At 41.9% G+C, this 14,490-nt stretch overlaps 1 protein-coding gene across 2 annotated transcripts in view; it reads right to left on the bottom strand.

The window, feature by feature from the left end:
• Positions 1-14,490, bottom strand: part of LARGE1 (LARGE xylosyl- and glucuronyltransferase 1) — a 424,798-nt gene that overhangs the window by 14,655 nt on the left and 395,653 nt on the right. For both annotated transcript variants that reach the window (XM_059726428.1, XM_014608235.3), the window contains exon 13: positions 9,047-9,193. In XM_059726428.1, coding sequence (XP_059582411.1) covers positions 9,047-9,193 — 147 coding nt within the window. The remainder of the gene's footprint in view (positions 1-9,046; positions 9,194-14,490) is intronic.

The raw sequence follows: 14,490 nt of genomic DNA, 5'->3' as shown, positions 1-14,490 counted from the left end.
GAAGCAGAACCACAAAGGTATAAGTTACAGACAAAGAGTATAGAATCTAGGGTATTTTATGGTTTATAATATCTGAAGACACTGAAAGAAGTTAAGGGTTCAATACCTTTCTTCATCCTGGAGTAGAACAGTGCAGGAGGATAAGACTATTAGGACATCATTGTGCTATACAGTATCTCATGTCCCTTGGAAGGTTCAACTTTTATATGTTAAAGATGAGGCATCATTTTAAGGGTGCTAGTTAACCCTGGTATCTGATAACAGAAAGCCTTTCACCTGTAAGTCACTGATTTGCATCCTCTCGGAGCTGCTAGAGATCAAAAGCCTTTAACAGCTATTACCCATTTTAGGAAAGGAGTTGATTGCCTCCATCCACTCTCTACTGGATAGCTGTCTATGTTCGAAAAAAACATAATCACAACAGGGGTTTGTAACAGGCATAGGAGTGTGAGGAATGCTGCATTTTTCATCATCCCACTTCTGGCATTTTGAAATTAATTATGATAATGATAATAATTACCACTAAACACTTATGGAGTGATTTGTATCTTCAAAGCACCCTATAAACATTGGCTAATTAACTAATTCCTGGAGAGAATCAGTCAAATGCTGCTGCTCCTACTGATAATGCTTCCTCAGTGGCATCAACACGAGCCAAAAATGAAAGTGACCAGGGTATTTCATTTTCACTCTGCAGCTATTGCTAGTCCCTCGGAGGTTGTAATATAGGCAAGAGCTGCAGCACAGGTATATCTGTGAGGGGAACAAAGAGAAAACCACAGAAGAGAAAAGCAGGAAAGGAAAGAGAAAAGCAAGGAGAATACTGGGGGTGGGGGGGTGGGGAGGAGACAAAAGCAGAAGGGAAGGAAGTGGAGGCAAAGAAGGGGAGCAGTTTTAGGGAAACATGGGCCCTGAATAAAGGAGCTACATATTCCATGTCCAATCAGTGTGCTACTTTTGGGAAGATCCTGGCATATGTAGGAGATAGTACACTCTATACGTCTGTTCAGATCTTGGCCTCTGCCCAGACAGCTGACTTTAAGATGCCCATTTGGGCAACAGTGATGGTAGTTACTTGAAGTGACCACTTGCCCACAAGAAATGACGTAGAGATGATCAAAATATTTTGTATAAAAAGACTAACAACTCTTTAAAATTGCCTGAAGTGTGGCAGCATGTTCCTAAAAGAACCATACCAGAATATATCCAGGGATCTTGTTTTAGCCTCTTAAGAACAATTCTTTTTCTGGATATGGATATGGGAGAGAAGAGAACAGGTGGGCAAGTGAAATGGCTTGAGGAGGGAGTCCTTGTTTGTTTTCCAGAATCAAGTGATTTTGCTGTATATCATAGGATTGCATGTAGGAGCTACAAACATTTGCAGAAAAACTTCATATCTGAGCAATCAATACGTTACTTTATTCTTAGGACGAGGGGAAAAATCTGGTTCTTAATCAGATAAACTATGGGATCAAATATCTTGCTGTCTGGGAACACAATGCAACACATATGCAGTTGCATTATGCATTAAGTGATAATTGTGTCTCATGGGAAATATGTCTGGTAAGAGAAGCAGCAGGTTTAAGATGAGAAGAAAGTGGGAGGTGGATGTAGGTTGCTGTAATAATACCACCACCCTCTGATTATGCAAGAATAATTAGACTGGTGGGCCTCCTTTATGACAGTTTAGGGCTACAGACATGCTGAAAGTACTTCTTCACACAAGGCTGTCTTATGAAAACTTAGCTCAGCTAAGGATATTCAGATATTATTACAAACCTGTACATCAAGAGAAACTAACTAAACAAGATGAATAATTTTTACCAGGCATGCATCCTGGAGATTGAGTAGTAAGATTTGATCTGCTAAACTATAGCTCTCCCTTTGGCCTGACAACAACTATAGTCAGCCTTGTCATTCAGGCCATTCTCATTTTCCAAAGCATATAAGTATGTGCTTAGCCTAAAGATCACAATGAAACTCATTACCTTCAGTGTGACTAATCATATGTAGGACTGTGAACACGTGATTTTTTTGGTTTGCTAGGAATTCCAAAAAGTTGAAAAAAAAATCATTTCAGGTTGGTATAATTTTTTTAAAGCATTCTGGTTAACAGAAAGTAAAAAAACAGACATGTCTGTTTTGGGATGAATGAAACATTTATTCCCCTCAAAATGAACTGTATCATTTTGGTTTTGTGGGTTTATTAAAGCTTAAAAATAATAAAAATGTTGTAACGTGAGAGTAAACTTCTTAGCAAAATATTGTTTGAATTGGAAAAATTAAAATATTTTATTTAAAAAATGTTTAAAAATTCCTGTTTTGAATTTGCTTAAAAGATCTGAGTGAAATGATCCACTGAAACCAAGAGGATTTGCATAAAATTTCTGTCAACTCAAATCTGCATGTTTTGATGGAAAAATGTTTCAGTCAAAAAGCATCCAAATCTGTATTCAGTTTTGCTCTTTTGGTGCCTCAGTCAGTTAATCTGAACCTAATCATTGCTGGTTATCTGATCTCAGCGTGACACTTATCTTCTGTGTTTTCCTTATGATTGAATAATCTACCATGGACACTGTTTGACGTCTGTTTGAAGTCCAAAGTGGGGATGTAATTCCAAGGCATAGTAAACACCAATACTGCGGTCATTTCACATAATATTCCACTGCCACCGAGGTTTTACACACAGCATATTTTAGTAACTATAAAAAGCTTATATGCCTTTGTTTCTTCTGGTGGTAGTTTGGGGATGTAACTGAGAGCTGTTTTGTACAACTCAGCTGCCCAAAGGCAGAAAAGGTCACCATCTGGGACAGAGGTAACAAAAGCTATTTTACTAAGGGAAAGATTATAGTCTACCATGTGCTATGAGGGTCTGGGATAAGGTAGAAATGATCAGCAATCACTGTCACAGCAGTTCTCCTCCCAGCTCACTCCCACCAGCTTGGCTTCAAGCAGAAGAGTTATTAAAGCACCTTGAAAACGGAGGTGGAAATTCTCTGCCAAGATCCCAGCTGCTGTATAGCACCTGATAGATTTGAGCAATGCGATGAGCCAGAGAAGATTAGAGGAGAGTTTCTAAAATATATTCTACAGAAGCACGTAAATCTATTGCAGATCTGAAGTCCTTCTTCAGTTCTTAGTCTGTCCCTGCTCATGTAAAACTCCCACTGAGTTAAAAAGAATTCTGCCCAAGAAAGGACTTTAACATTTGGGTGCATGTGTAACGCACAGCATGGATTGAAGATGATGCCAGTAATGGAAAACCACTAATGCAAGCTGAAAATTTGATTGGGAAAGTAATATAAAACCTGATATCAAGTCTTGCTGGGGTTTTTTCCCCCAGCACAGGCCCTTTTAGACTAGAAGGGAAGCAGTTATTTTCTTTACACAAGCTTCTAGTTAATCTATATTTTTGCACTGTTATGGATGAGTGAAGAAGAGGGGAGAAGAAATTCCACATCCTCGGGACTTTCTTTTTCCCAGAGACGGATATACTTCCTTGATTCGTTCCCTTATTTTTTGGTTTGCTGTTTCCAAGTGAACTGCCTCTTGGGTCATCATAACTATTTCTTTGGGACCTCATGAATTGGCTGCTGTGATGTATGCAGAAAATAAAAAGAGCTGCCAGTTCACCTCAGATGGTGTTGCTACTCAGCAACATGAACAATTGCATTTGCTCCAATGCAAGTGGAGATGTATGGAATAGATAGTGGGGGAAAGAGAAGCATCTTTATAAAGTCTGATAGGAGAGGAAAGAAAAGGAAAAGAAGAGATGTTTCTTTGATATTAGTTCTGATACTGCACTCTTCAGCCCTAGATCTGAAAACATAATATATATCATTATTCTCAGATAGAAAACAGAGGCACTGACTGGTAAAGTGACCAGCCAGGGATTCCATGGCAGGCCAGTGGCAGAACAGGGAATACAACCCAGGTCTCCCAAGTCCCAATTCATCTAGTAGGCCATGTTGTGCACTTTTTATCAACATGATATTTAAAAAAAGTCCACAAATCAGTCCTCACAGGACATCTAAGATATAGTAGATATTATTACCCTAATTTTACTGAGAAGTCAGATGAACCATAGATAAATAGACTCACAGGGTTGGAAGGGATATCCAGGGTCATACAATTCATCCCTCTCTATAAATACACGACGCTCTATTCCTAAACAATCCCACACACATGCTTATCCAGCCTCTTCTTAAACAGCTCCTGTGAAGGAGGTTCTACAACTTCCTTGGGCAGCCCGTTCTACCGTTCCACTGTTGTGACAATACAGATTTGTTTTTTTAAATGAGATTTAATCTAAATCTGCTTTGCTGCAGTTTAAACTCATAGCTTTGTATCTTGATCTCTGCAGCAAGGGAGAATCACTGTTCCCTTGTTCTTTATGGCAGCCTTTCCAATATTTGAAAACTGCTATCAAGCACATCTACATAAAATGTTTACTACGGAGTTGCCTAATTAGCTCCGCAGTAAACATTTTGGTGTCTACACATGAGGCCCTATGAGGCTGCAGGAAACTAAAAACTCCGCTGTAATTGATTACTTGTATTTACAAGTACTATCCTCCTGCAGTTTTTTTGTGTGCAACAACATATATGTAGATGCTGATCCAGCTGGCTAAGGCATGAGGGTTTATCAACGAGGAAGCTGCCTGCTGGCTAGCCTCACACTGGAACACCCTCATACCCCAGTCAGCCTCTCTGCAGCATGTTGAACTGGGCTGAAGCACCCCTAGGTTGGTAAGCTGACCCCCCAGGTCCCTGCCAACAGGGGCTGCCCCGATCCAGCTCAACACGTGCTGCAGTCCTGGGCACACGTTCAAACAGTGCACCCAGGAGCAATAAACTCCAACACGATATGCGCTAGAGTTTATTGTCCCTCATTAATTTTACGTGTAGATGCACCTATCATGTCCCTCCTTAATCACTTTTTCTTCAGACTAAACATACCTAGTCTCTCAAACTTTCTTTACATGGCTACTAGGCTTGTGTGAAGCAGATAGTATTCGCTTTGGATTCGGATTCAGCCGATTCAGGGTACAGTGATTCAATTCAGTGATTCGAATCACTGTCCCGAATCGATTTGGCTGAATCTGACTCCAGCAGCAGCCGAATCTCCGAATCGCCCAGGCCCATCCCCCGCCCGCTATTCCAGCCCAGCAATGGCTGCCACCCACCCCAGCTCCTGGCTCTTTGAAAAAAAAAGCCCTGACTCAACAGGTGCTGCTGGGCAGGGGGCGATCCCTGCTGCCCCCCACTGCCCCATGCTGTGTGGGGGTCTCTGCATGAGTCCCCCCACCCCCCCACTGTCCCAGCTCCCCCCCTCACACCCCATGGCTGTCCCGTCTGCCCCAGCTCTGGCTCTTTAAGGACCCCCCCCCTCCAAAAACCCGGGCTTACCAGTTCCTGCCTGGTGGGGGATGATCCCTGCTGCCCCACACTGCTCTGTGGCATGTAGGGGGCTCTTTCATGATCCCCCAAAGCCCCAAGGCCACTGCAGGAGCTGCAGATGAGTCCTGGGGTTTTTTCAGGTTTTTTTTTCTTAAAGGGCGGGAGCTGGGGTGGGCAGGGCAGCCATGGGGGCACTGGGGGAGCTGGCAGGGGCTCAGGAGGCTTGTGGCAAAGCCCCCTATGCAGCATGGGGCAGTGGAGGGCAGTGGGTATTGCACAGAACCCCCCCCGACCGGCAGCACCTGGTGAGTAGGGGCTTTTTTTTTTCCAAAGTGCTGGGAGCTGGGGGCGGGGCAGCCATGGTGGGGCTGGGGGAGCAGGCAGGGGATGGGGCCTGGCAGGGGGCCCCCCATGGTCCCCTCCCCCGCCCCCTACTTACCAGCTGCAAGTCTGTCTCCAGCTCCAGCAGGCAGGGACTGCCCAAATCATCGAAGCTCTCCGAATCTTTTCTGAATCGATTCAGAGAGCTTCAAGTTGATTTGGACCTTTTTATTGGTCCCGATTTAATTCGGATTTGGAGATTGGGCCACCAAATCAGGCCAAATTTCCTCTTAATCGAATCAGCACCCAAAGCTTCACACGACTCTAATGGCTACCCCAAATATGAAGTTGATTCAATAAAACATATCACCTTAAGAACTCCTTACCTCTCCCAAAATGTACACAACACTTCCTGAGGCCAGAATTGTACGCGTGACACAATACTAACTCAAGTGGTACTACTGCATCCTGTTTCTTATACACTATGCTCCTGTTAATACAGTCCAAAATTGCATTTGCATGTTGAGTCTGTGTTCCACCAACTCCCCATATCTTTCTTAGTAATGCTATTGTGTCATCAGTAATCCTTCATTCTCTATTTGAGCCAAGGCCTTACATTTGCGTTGGCTGGAGCTCATTCTTTTGTCTAGGGCAGTGGTTCTCAACCTTTTTAGACTCAAGATACCCAGGGTGTGAACCATGTTTGCACACTTAACAGGGCTAACATTGCATGGTACCCTTGAAAGGATCTTAAGGTACCCCTGCCATAGCACCCTGGTTGAGTATCACTTGCCTAAGTGTTCAGTTCTCCAATCTGTCAAGATCCTTTTAAATTCTACTCCAATCCTCCAAAGTGCTTTCAAGCCCTCCCAGTTTTGTGTCATCTACAAAACAGATTAACAGGTTCTCCATTTTTCATAACCAAGGCTTTACTAAAACTGTTAAATATCACTGGACCCAGAAAAACCTTCTGTGAAATCTCAACTTAAAACCTCTTGCCATTCTACCATTGATGCATTTATAGTCTATTTTTGGTTATTCAGCTGATTATGTACTGATCTAGCAATAATTCCACCTATCCCACATTTCTCTAGTTTACTTAACAGAATATCACTTGGGGCTGTATAAAAAAACATGCTGAAGTCCAGCTATATTATGTTGACTGCAGTCCCCTTTGTTCGTTAAGCCAGTTATCCTGTAAAAGAAGGAAATCAAACTATTTTGGCATGATTTGTTCATAACAAATCCATGTTGACTACCAGCCCTTCCCTTCCTTCTCGAGGTGCTTCCAAACTGGTTGTTTTATTATTTGCTCCAGTAACTCCTTGCGTATCAAAATGAGGTCTTCCAGTCTATAATTCCCTGCATACTCCTTATTCCCCTTTTTAGGCTAGGGACAGGCATTACACATTAGCCAGTTTAAGTGATCAGAAACTGATTTAACTCTGTAACAGAACAGATGTTCAGTGCACATAAACCAGTTTGAAAATGGCTGAAACCAGTTTGAGATAAACCTGGTTGAATGTTGTATCACACTTAACTGATTTGGCTTCAACCAGTTTATGCCATGTCTGTCCCAAACCCCTTGCTGGTTTAAGTTAAATCAGAGTCCCACAGCATCCTGGCATGCTTTCTGGGCTCGGCTGGGCGGAGCTCTCTGCTCCACAGCAGAGCCCCACCCCTCCCCCCATTTGCTCCCTGGGCAGAGCTCTGGCAGAGACTTGCTGGCACATCAGGGTCTACTGACTTCCCTGTAACCCCCTCTTCCTACCCCCTCACCACTCGCTGCTTAAGCAGGGATCCCTTCCTCCTCTCTGCCACAGCACAGACCATAGCCAGCATGTGGTATGCTAGCTAATGCTGTGCAAGGCTCTGGTAGAGACTGCAGACACAACAGGGTCTGCCTGGCTTCCCCCTGCCCTCCCCTCCCTCGCTGCTCAAGCAGGAAATCCCCCCCTCCCATCTCCCACAGCACAGACCCCAGCCCCACAAACATTACGCATGTGCTATGCTAGCTAATGTCAAGAGGTGTCTCTGTGTGCATCTCTCCCCAATTTCACTAGGGCAGGCAGACAGAACAGTGACTGCTTAAGGCTGTTTGGAGCTAATCAATAGGTCAGGCGGTAAGCCATTTAAAAAGTTTGAAGTAATGGAGAGAGACCATTGTTTTGTTAATCCGGTGATAAAGATTGTTATCACTATCAGCCCCCTGCTGGCTTGCTTGCCTGTCAGTTTACTGCAGACAGTATGACGAAGCAAGGAGGGAGACTGAAAAGCTTTGTATCATCAACAGATGCATGCACTGGTCCCCGCCCCCCACCCACTTGCCTCAGAGTGCTAGCCTGGGGCTGGGGGCTGGCAACACTCCTGCCCCTTGAGCAGCCAGCAGGGAAAAGCCTGCTACCGTGCAAGCAGACCTCCCTAATGAGAGAGTCCTACTGGGGCCTGGCCACTCCCTTCAGCTCAGTTCCCTGCAGAAGGGAAGGGAGGGCTGCTCTAGCGTCCCCCGTCTTCTAGCCTGAGCCACTGCAGGCATGTGCCTGAATTTCCTCAGTCCAGAGAGAATGTCTGTCCAGTTTCAAATTTAACCAGGTTAGACTAACCTGCAAAGAGTGAATCAATTTAGGCTCTATCTTTTTGAATGTCTGTCCCTAGCCTTAAAGCGGAAATAACATAAGCAACTTGCCTGAGGCAACTTAGTTAATCTGTTTCAAAGCTGAGCTTAAAACTCAGGTGCATCTGGTTCTGCAGATAGACTAACATACCACGATGCTTTTTTCCCCACTAAGGAAAGTTATTTAGTTATTGTGTTGTTTAGTAGTTAAAAAAAGACCCACAGCCAGTCAGCATTTTTAATTGCTTAATCAGTCAATTCAGAGGCCAATTAGTGAATAGAGAACTATTTTTGGTCTCACAAATGATAAAGGTCTCTGGTCTGTGCTTAGCCACCAAAGGGTATAATTACTCTCTCCTTCTCCTTCTCCCTCTCCCTCACATTCACACACATGCACACTTTGCAATGCAGTAAAAAACATGAAAATAAAATGAAGTCAATTTAGGAACAGAAAGCTTGAAGTAGCAGGAAGGCCATGACCTCGATGAAAATGGTAGACAGAATATAGAATTTACAGGTCTAACATATGTACACCGTATGCTATTGGGGCATTGCCTCACTATGATTTGGAGAAAACTCCCAGAATATTTCTTAAAGGAAACTCAAGCTACTGACTGGCCACAAGAGGGGTGATTCAGATGTTCACAGATCAGCAAGAAACCCAAAGGATATTGACTGCAATATAAAAAAAACAACCCTTCTTTGTTACCTGAATGTGAAGAGGGTTCCCATGTCCAACATAGATAGCAGCTCTGCTTTTGACTTGGGGAAGGAGAGGCGATACCGAAGGGTCTCAAAAGCAGGTACAATCAGAGCTTTCTTGGTATTGGCCAAGTCTAGCTGGATGACAGACTTCCTGGCAGAGAAGAGCAATGAATACAAGTAGGAGAATTTTACATTGGACAAATCACCAAACTTTGCAAAGTAAAGAACAAAGAGATGGCAGGTCAAGTGGAGAATTCTACCAGGATACACAGCTTTTTTCTCACCTCATTTAACCAGTCATTTTAAGAACAAATACAGCAATACACTTCTACAAGTTTTTACATTCAAGGTGTTTGACTGGTCAATGCTCACTGACTGTTCAATGATATATAGGTTTATCTGAATAATCATTTTGACCAGGTCCAATTTCTTGTTCCCTTTTAGAGAATATTAAGGGTGAGTTAAAGACCTAGCTCTTTGATCTATATTTTACTACAGATTAAGGAAACAGCTAATAAGAATTTTCCATTCAGACAAACTCTATTCTGTAGTAAAGTCTAGCTGGGATCTTAGCTTTGGGTTTTACATTATCTAAGTTTTGAAAGTGCTTTTTGGGGAATAATTCTTTGTAAGCCTGTCAAAATTTTATCCCCAATTTTAAAGAAAGAGGGTCACTGCTCAAACTCTGTTCTGTACTTTTGTATTATTGCCCTCTACAGGTTCAGTGAGTTATTCCTTCATCCTTATTTTAATGCTCATTTAAAACTCATCCACCACACAGACTGGGGGTTGGGTGTCAGAAAACCCTTATGATACAACTGTGAATCTCTGATCAGGGGGAAGTCCCGGCTTAGAATAACAAACTCAGAATTGAGGTGGTCTGTCAAAATCAGGTGGGGAGCCAGAACTAGAATAACAAGGGATGCTGAAAATCACCAAAAAGGTAAATAAGCAGAACTAAATATATTAGTATAAGTTGTAGCGTCAACAATGACTGTGATGGTGTGTAAAGACTCTGTTTCCCATTGTGGAGCCTCTATGTACAACCAGGTACTGCTGTGGCTGCTGCTACTACTACTAAGTACAAAGAGTACAAACAAGTGCTTTTTGTAGAGAAGCTGGGTACAGGTTGCATCCTTCTAGGTCTGTTTGTGTGACTCCAGCTGGCAGTCAGTAAAAGCAGAGACTTGATGCGTGTTTACTATACCTGACTCAAAGGGGCCTTCATCCTGCTTGGGACCTTCGGGCACTACATGCAAACAAATAATAACAAAAGCAGAGCAGTCTAACAGAGCACCTGCCTGCACTATTTCCAGCTCCAGACAGATCTATTTGTACTTTCCTTTCCTAAGAAACTAAAATCCAAAAAAGTCCCTTCCACCCCAAATTTGAATTGTAGTATACTTGCCAGTCAAAACAACTTTGCCTCAAGTTTCCTTTCATTATCTTTATATTTCATATAAAAATCTGCCTTTCCCTCTGTCAGATTCAGTTCCCCTTAATAGGATTTACTGTACTGACTTTTATGGTATTGCAATGAGCAATCAAGGACTATGATGACAGGCGACAAACTACCTACAGCCTTATGAGATGAAGGAATTGGGATCACTGTCATCACACCAAAAGGGAACCAACAAACCACTTCTAAGGCTCTAGAATATCTAAAATTTATTTCTGCTGCAATCAGAGAAGAGGAAAGATTTAATAAAATTTGAGTTTTAGGGAATTCAGATTGGTTTTGTATCACAGGTTCCCTATAGGCTTGTTGTATAAAAAGAGTTCTTCATAACTTACCTGAAAGTTTTCATTTTTTAAAGAGCCAGTGCCACATTTCAACAAGCTTTACACAACTGATGGATTTTATTAGCTTCTCATTATAACTTTTCTGTACTTTTCCCTTTGTTTCCTTCCTCATTGCTAATGTCCATGGTATCTATAGGTAAATAGATGACTCCTCTACCATCAACCTCCTCAACCTGCCAGAACTATTGAGTGACAAAATTCAGTGCTTATACTATTTCTAATGATTCTTCCCCCTGCTTTAACTTGCACCTTCTACTCTCACAGCATCAAAGGCACTAATTAAGTCTATCCGATATCTTAAGACTTCCTGGGCTTGATATACCTTGTTGGTACACAGCTGTGCAAACTACATTACAATGAGTCGGTACTTCTGTTACACCTCTGGAGTATTCAGAACTGGGAAAGAGAAAGCTCTCCCCCATACCACCTTTTTGTTGCTATTTAGAAATGAAACCTAAAGAACCAATGAGATGATATTATATAAAAGAAGGGTAAAACTGAGTAATTGAGGAGGGTAGTAATCTATTATTGTAGGCCACTCTGAGCTTTTCTGTATAGGGCAGGATAGAACTCTAATAGTATATGAAGATGATGATGATAATAATGAAAAATGTCTTGACTTAGGGTAGCATGCTGAACTATCACTAGACCTTCAGCTGGCTTCCTCCCTTCACATCACATGGGCAGCTGTACTGATCAAAATATTTTTTTCGACACTAATTTTCTAGGGTCACTGTTCTAATTACAGTCTAACCTCTTCATAACATGAAGTAGGCTAGCAGGTTTGTTTTTCTTCTTCCCTGGGCCTATACATAGGTTTTAGTTTGGATTTTCTTTGAGGCCTCCTCCTCCCCCCTGCCCCAAGGAGTCTGAACTCGAAAGATTTCTACAATAGTTGCCACTGAATGTCTGTAATAGAAGGGTAATTATACAGCTGTATATTTGATAACCAACTTTGCAGAGACTTGAATCTATGCACTGCACCTGTAAAGGTTTTTTTTTTTTTTTTTTTTTTCAGATTCAGTACATTAGCACCTATTTTCTATTATGTGTTTATTCCCAAGCTTCAAAAATAAGGATACATGATTTTGTGAAGAGCTTTCTCTTTGTTAGTGTTGTCCAGGAAACTGTTTCCCAGGCATCTTTCTGTTCAGTCTTTACTGCATGATATATCATTCAGACATAGCGAAGGTTGGGTTACATTTCTAAACTACTAATCAGACCTAAGAAAAGATGTAAAATTAAATTTTTCATTCCCATTTTTGTGAGGTGTGGAAGAAAAGGGTTTAAATCACAAGAATATCCTCAGAGGTTGAACTAACTCCAAAATGCAGATATAAATCTTTCCTTCTTCACTGGGCACATCTATACATGTATTAATGTGTTGTAATTGCAGTGCATTAAGTTGGTACCTGTAATAATAGATACTAACTTAATGTGCTGTAATCAGCACTACTGTGCAGTAGTGCTGGCACATGTCTTTTACATGACACTAACATGTGGTAGACTAATTCTGCACATGAGCATGGCTTTCACTGTGATGTGCTAATGCACAGTAGAAATAGTCTACTGTGCCTTTAGCTCTCGTGTAGACACACTCGCTGTGTGTTAAAAGCAATAACTAAGAATTTTTCCCGTTGTAAGGTAGAGTGGTCTGAACATCCCTACTTTCAATGAAGGAATTAAGATACAGGAAGGTTAACAGCCTGATCTTAAGTTCTGTTGAATTCAGTAGGAGCCTTCCTGTTGACTCAGATGGCTTTAGATCAGGTCTGAAGTGACTTGTCCAAGATCAATCTATGAGCCAGTGGCAGGGCCAGGATTAGAATGGAAGAGTTCCCAATCTTGTGCTGAGTCCATTAGATTGCTTCCTTTCAGAAAACCAAAACCAAACCTCACCAAAACTAATACTAACAGACCCAACATCTAGAACTAAGAACTACAATGGGAAGCTTTTCTCTCAGAGGTATTACCCCCATTCGTGGCAGCCAAAAATATTTCACATTGCACATGAGATACGAATACAGGGAAATACAATGAGGATATCAACTCTCAGTTTGTGTTTAATGTCTTGCTGGAGGTGCAAAGTACGTTTTAGACAGTCAAGTCAGGAGGAAACTTCTACACTAGCTGCAGCAGCAAGCAACTTCAATACTACACTACAGCTGTGGATAGCGTACAGAAAGACTTCGTCAACTTATTTTATGAGGGAAAAACTGTTAGGATGACCCATACACAATACTTGTAGCTACCAAAAGAGGCACCGGGATTTGGGGTAATGACAAGATGATCTGAATGACAACTGATTGAATGCAGCAGGTAACAGAATATTCCACCTCAGCACAAACTAGGAAGGTGTTGTTACTTTCTGAATAGAAAGCATCAGAACAATGTATTTCTTTCTCCTTATATTCTACAGAAGAAGGATGGGGGGAGAAGAGTTTTGAGGGAGATTAAAAATACTGAAATGACCCTATATAAATACCTGTAAAATAGCTTAACTAGTTTAAACACTGTAGCTGTTGGCAAAAACGCATCTAAAATAATGATCAAGTGTCAGAGCCTTTCCCATTCTGGGCAGTCACTGTACATAAAGTGCTTTTGAAAAGTTATGTTCATGATATCAAATGTCTCCCCTCACTTCCCATTCTTCACCCTATTTTAAAATGTTTCACCTTGTCTCCTCCTCCTCACCATCTATGCTGTAGATGTGCATCTAGAGCATGGATAGATCAATCTGTTACCAACAGAGAGGAATTTCTCCCTTTACAAAGCCATGCCATGAACACCATACATGATTTCTATTTGCTTGCTGCTATTACTGCATGTGCATCTCTAGGGAACAATCTCTGTGATTCAGATGTATATCACTAATTAACTATCCACAAGAAGCACTGGTAGGAACTGTCAATGGAGAAGTATGCAGGGACCATCTTTATTTAAAGCAGACTTGCAGCCTGCTGCACAATTTTACTTTAAAATGGTCATCATTTAACAAAAATCATTTACATAAAATGCTCCTTCTGAGAGTGTCATTGGCAATTTTGACCTACTCAAGCAGAAAAGAATTGCAATCAGAGTTTGGGTGATCTGAGGTCTGAAAAAATGCTTGTGGAGCATCACATCCTGTCAGCTGTTGCCTTCTGTGTAATTCTCATTTCCTAACGGCTCTGCTAGGTGGGGGCTGTTCAGTTAGTTAAGTGCCACAAATTCACAATTATTTTAACAGCTCAAACCTATTGCTCTCCATCATTCTCCTGTTCCTCCTCTCTTTTTGCTCTGTGTGCTGACTCCCTTTATGGTGTCCCAGAGGGGTATGAAGAAATAAGGTGCTTTCCTTTGGAATGTGCAAATTATCACAGCCACAGGGCCATGGTCACAGTTGTGACTGGGACTCAATCTACAGAAAGCATGGGGCATATGAGAAAAGGTTGAAAGACTTGGGAGTATTTTCTCTAGAGACGGGAAGACTGAAGTCTTCAAATATAAAAAAACAAGATTGTTATAAGGAGGGTAGCAATCAATTGTTCTGTGTCCATAGGGGACAGGATGAAAAGTAATGGGCTTGAACTGCAAGAAGGAAGACTTAGCCATGAGGGTGGTTAAGTAATGGAAATTATTATCTAGAGAGGCAGTGGAATGTCT

The sequence above is a fragment of the Alligator mississippiensis genome, chromosome 4 (assembly GCF_030867095.1).
Source record: "Alligator mississippiensis isolate rAllMis1 chromosome 4, rAllMis1, whole genome shotgun sequence".
NCBI lineage: Eukaryota > Metazoa > Chordata > Crocodylia > Alligatoridae > Alligator > Alligator mississippiensis.
This window is presented reverse-complemented; position numbering and strand designations above follow the sequence as displayed.